The sequence below is a fragment of the Eimeria tenella genome, genomic scaffold (assembly GCF_000499545.2).
Source record: "Eimeria tenella Houghton genomic scaffold, Eth_scaff1805, whole genome shotgun sequence".
NCBI lineage: Eukaryota > Apicomplexa > Conoidasida > Eucoccidiorida > Eimeriidae > Eimeria > Eimeria tenella.
Window position 1 is genome coordinate 1455 of NW_013541637.1, and position 1280 is coordinate 2734.

The 1280-nt window shown below is 59.3% G+C and overlaps 1 protein-coding gene across 1 annotated transcript in view; it reads left to right on the forward strand.

Moving 5' to 3' along the window:
• Positions 1 to 213: 213 nt before the first annotated feature.
• The window catches only part of ETH_00042935 (uncharacterized protein), a gene marked incomplete at both ends in the record, with an annotated part of 1272 nt that continues 205 nt past the window's right edge, over positions 214 to 1280 (forward strand). The window contains one exon of the mRNA XM_013373909.1: positions 214 to 1278. Within this exon, the coding sequence (XP_013229363.1) occupies positions 214 to 1278 (1065 nt within the window). The remainder of the gene's footprint in view (positions 1279 to 1280) is intronic.

The window sequence follows — 1280 nt, forward strand, 5'->3', positions numbered from 1 at the left end:
CGCCCATTGCCCTCTTTAGGGCCAAAGTGTGAGTCTGTCCGCGCAGTGCCGCACAGCAGCAGCAGCAGCAGCAACAAATGCAGCAGCAATAGCAGCAGCAGCAACAGCAGCAAATGCAGCAGCAGCAGCAGCAGCAGTAGCAACAGGAGCAGCAGCGGCAGGGACGGCGGAGTGGGGAGGACTCAGCCTTCTTTGTCTCCGCCGAGGAAAAAGATGCATATTGAAAGCAGCAGCAAACAAAAGGCAAGCAGCGACACACATGCTGCAGCAGGAACAGCCACTGGCGCTGCAGCAGCAGCTGCTGCCGCAGCAACTGCAGCAGCAACTGCAGCAGCGACGGCTGCAGCGACTGCGGCTGCAGCTGCTGTTGCTGCAGCTGCTGCAAGCCCGCTCTGCACACCCAGCAAGCTTCCGCAACGGCAGCAGCAGTTGCAGCAGCAGCTGCAGCAGCATCTGCAGCAGCAGCTGCAGCAGCAGCTGCAGCAGCAGCTGCTCTCCATTGAATGCAGCAAAGGGCTGACACCAGCAAGTTGCACTAAAGGTTTCCTGCACAACTACCGGCAGCAGCAGCAGCAGAAACAGAAACAGCAGCAGCAACAGCAGCGGCAAAAAGAGAAGCAGCAGCTGCTGCAGCTGCAGCAGCTGCAGCAGCTGCAGCAGCAGCAACGACAGCAACTGCTGCAGGAGGAGTTGTGGGACATTCTGGCTGTTTCTGCTGCGCCTAAAGGAATCGAAGCAGCAGCAAAAGCTTTTCCTGCGAGCTCTGGTGCAGCGCTGTGCCACAGCAGAGGCGGCAGCAGCAGAAACAGAAGCAGCAGCAGCAGCAGCAAAGAAGCAGCAACAACAGCATCTGCTGCATCGAAGCAAGCTCTCGGAAGCAACTGTCGCGGCGGAAATGAAAAAAGCAAACATAAGAGCCAGCAGCAGCAGGGACAGGAGGGAGAGCAGCAGCAGCAGCAACAACAGCAGCAACAGCAGCAGAAGCCCCGGCGGCAGCTGCAGAAAGACTGTCGGCTGCCGAAGGCAGCAAGTAGTAGCCAGAAGACGGCATATGTGTCACACAAAGATGCAGCAGCAACAGCAGCAGCAGCAACTGCAGCGCCAGAGCAGCAGCAGCAGCGGCAGCAGCAGCAGCAGGAGCTGCAAGGCCTCGCTGCTCTTCAGCACAAGAGGCAAGACGGAGACGTATCTCCTGTTTTCTTGCTGCAGCGAGACAGCGACGCAGCAGCAGCAGCAGCAGCAGCAGGAGAGTCCGGCGCGTCCACGGCTGCAGCGGCTCC